Raw genomic sequence first — 2617 nt, forward strand, 5'->3', positions numbered from 1 at the left:
TGATCGCACCACACATGTGAGGTATCGCAGAGAACATTAAAGTGAGAGCAATAATTTTAGCTCCAGACCTCCTGTGTAACTCTAAACTGGTAACCTGTAAAGGCTTTTAAAGCATCGCCTTTGGAGATTTTTAGTTGCTGTAGTTTGGCACCGTTCCATGGGCGTATGCAATTTTAAAGCCTGGCATATTTGCTATCTATTTAATCAGTATAATGCCCTCTTTTATATTTTATCAAACATTGGGTATTACGTTGTGTTTGTGTGCACTAAAATCCAGTAAATTCTGTAAAAATTTCAAACCATGCCCAAATACCGTGTGACAAAAAAAAATTTATTCTCTATGGTCTCTGCTTAAAAAAATATGCAATTTTTGGGGGTTCTAAGAAATTTTCTAGCAAAAAAAAAGAAAAAATAAAGATGATTTTTGACAGAAATACCAGAATTGGCCTGGGTGGCAAGTGGTTAATTGTGACTCAGAAAGACCAAATACAGCACAGTTAAAAATATCCCTGTGATTCTAGAAAGTAATTCAAATCTGACCATAAATGCAGTATTGATGATGCAAAACAGAGAATAAGCTTTGTCTGATTTGAATTTTAATCAAACTAGTTGAGTAAGGAGGCCAGGAACCCATAACCCACTAGAGTTTGGAACATTCTAAATAAATGAAAAGTATCTGTACAATTCATATTCAAATTCCTTATCTGACAGCCAGAGTCACAGCTTTGCCCATATTCTCCGGACTGAGACATGACTATGCACTCTGTTTTTCATCTTCTTTTAATTTATTCATCTTTTTTTATTGTCGTTTTTGGGATGATACTCAACAAATTCATTGTGCTGATGAATGGCAAGACCTGGATCAGGAATAAATGCCTTCCCACTGGAGATAAAATTGTCACCAGTCTGTGTCTGTCCAGGTGGATCTTCCAGTGTCTGACTCTTGTGTATGAGATCTTTGGATGGTTTTTACCAGAAGTCCATTTAGGCTTCTTCAACAAGTTGATTCCCCAGGCTAGACTTCTGTTTAACTATGTCTCCATCTGGTTGGCCAGTCTGCTCTGTGTGTATTACTGTATGAAGATTGCCAACTACAAGAATGTTGTGTTCCTCTATCTCAAGGTGAGGATGTCAAGATGGGTGCCAGGGTGTATTGGACTGTGTGTGTTTTTTTCTTTTGTATCTAGTCTGCCTTATGTTTGGCAAAGCTTCTTTTCGCAATATCAAGCTGTTACCACTAATGTTTTTCAAAACATGTCAAATAATACAACTGGAGGACACTATACATATCTGATAGGCTCCACACCACCTCTTGTTATTTTTAGCATTGCATTCTTCCTGACTGTTCCATCTCTTTGGAGACACATCAGAAACATGAGCACTGTTGGGTCAAGTTTTAGAAATCCAGACATGAAGACCCATTACAATGCCATAAAAAGCATGGTTGCTTTCTTCCTACTTCATATCTTGTTTATTACATCTGTTAATATTAATATATTTGGTGTGCTAGAAACTGGAAGCCCATACATACGACTGACAAGAATAGTCGCTTTGCTCTATCCATGCCTGCATTCCAGTGTCATCATCTTCTACAACAGGAAACTCCCAGAAGGGTTTTTATTCCCATTAACCTATGTACTGAGCTACATTCAGAAGAAAGCAGTGACTGATCCCTGAGCTTTGGGAGAAAATAGATAAATGATTATGTACCAAAAATGACATACTGAAAAATCGTAGAAACAAAAAATTTAAAACAATTTACAATCCTAGAAGTTTTCTTAAAAGTGATATTAAAGCTTAATTTAAAAAAAAAAATAACAAACATGTTATACTTGCCTGCTCTGTGTTGTAGTTTTGCACAGAGCAGTCCTCTTCTTCAGGTAGCCAATTGCTATTGGGGCATAGGCATGCTCCCGAGTCCCGCTCCATGTGTCCATAAGGTAAGAAACAAGGCGCTTCTAAGTGCAGCACACCAGTAATTTATTCAGACACAAGGTTAAAACACTAATGCCGCGTACACACGAGCGGACTTTAGGGCAGACTTGGTCCGGCGGACCGGAGTCTGTCAGACAATTCGATCGCGTGTGGGCTCCAGCGGAGTTTTTTCCCCAAAAGTTAGATGGACCTAGAAATGAAACATGTTTCAAATCTTTCCGACGGACTCAAGTCCGGTCGAAAAGTCCACTCGTCTGTATCCTAGTCCGACGGACAAAAAACGACGCTAGGGCAGCTATTGGCTACTGGCTATGAACTTCCTTGTTTTGGTCCAGTCGTACGTCATCACGTACGAATCCCTCGGACTTTGGTTGATCATGTTTAGGCAAGTCCGTTCATTCGGAAAGTCCGACGAAAAGTCAGTCGAAAAGTCTGCCGTAAAGTCTGCTCGTGTGTACGCGGCATTACAAGCAGTTGGTGTAAGTAGGGATCATAACAATCGATATTCCGGCAAGGGTCCTTTTGCTGTCACTCCATGTACGCTCAGCTGACCAGCAGCTATGGGGAGGGTGGACCTCAGGTCTGAAGAAGGAGTTTCTGAGAATGCTCCGAAAAACACATTACCGCCCCCTTTTTGACATCACTTGCGGTGCGTGTATTCTTTGAAGATCCCGGTAGTGCA

General features: G+C 40.2%; 1 protein-coding gene across 1 annotated transcript; it reads left to right on the forward strand.

Moving 5' to 3' along the window:
• Positions 1–816: 816 nt before the first annotated feature.
• On the forward strand, positions 817–1677 carry LOC141141119 (taste receptor type 2 member 3-like). Its single transcript, XM_073628828.1, has one exon. The coding sequence runs from the start codon at positions 817–819 to the stop codon at positions 1675–1677; it is 861 nt and encodes a 286-aa protein (XP_073484929.1).
• Positions 1678–2617: the final 940 nt, after the last annotated feature.

Source organism: Aquarana catesbeiana, linkage group LG04 (genome assembly GCF_042186555.1).
Source record: "Aquarana catesbeiana isolate 2022-GZ linkage group LG04, ASM4218655v1, whole genome shotgun sequence".
Taxonomy (NCBI): Eukaryota; Metazoa; Chordata; class Amphibia; order Anura; family Ranidae; genus Aquarana; species Aquarana catesbeiana.

Bases quoted from the DNA above. Each gene is read 5' to 3' on its own strand.
- LOC141141119 (XM_073628828.1), top strand. From the start codon at position 817: ATGATACTCAACAAATTCATTGTGCTGATGAATGGCAAGACCTGGATC.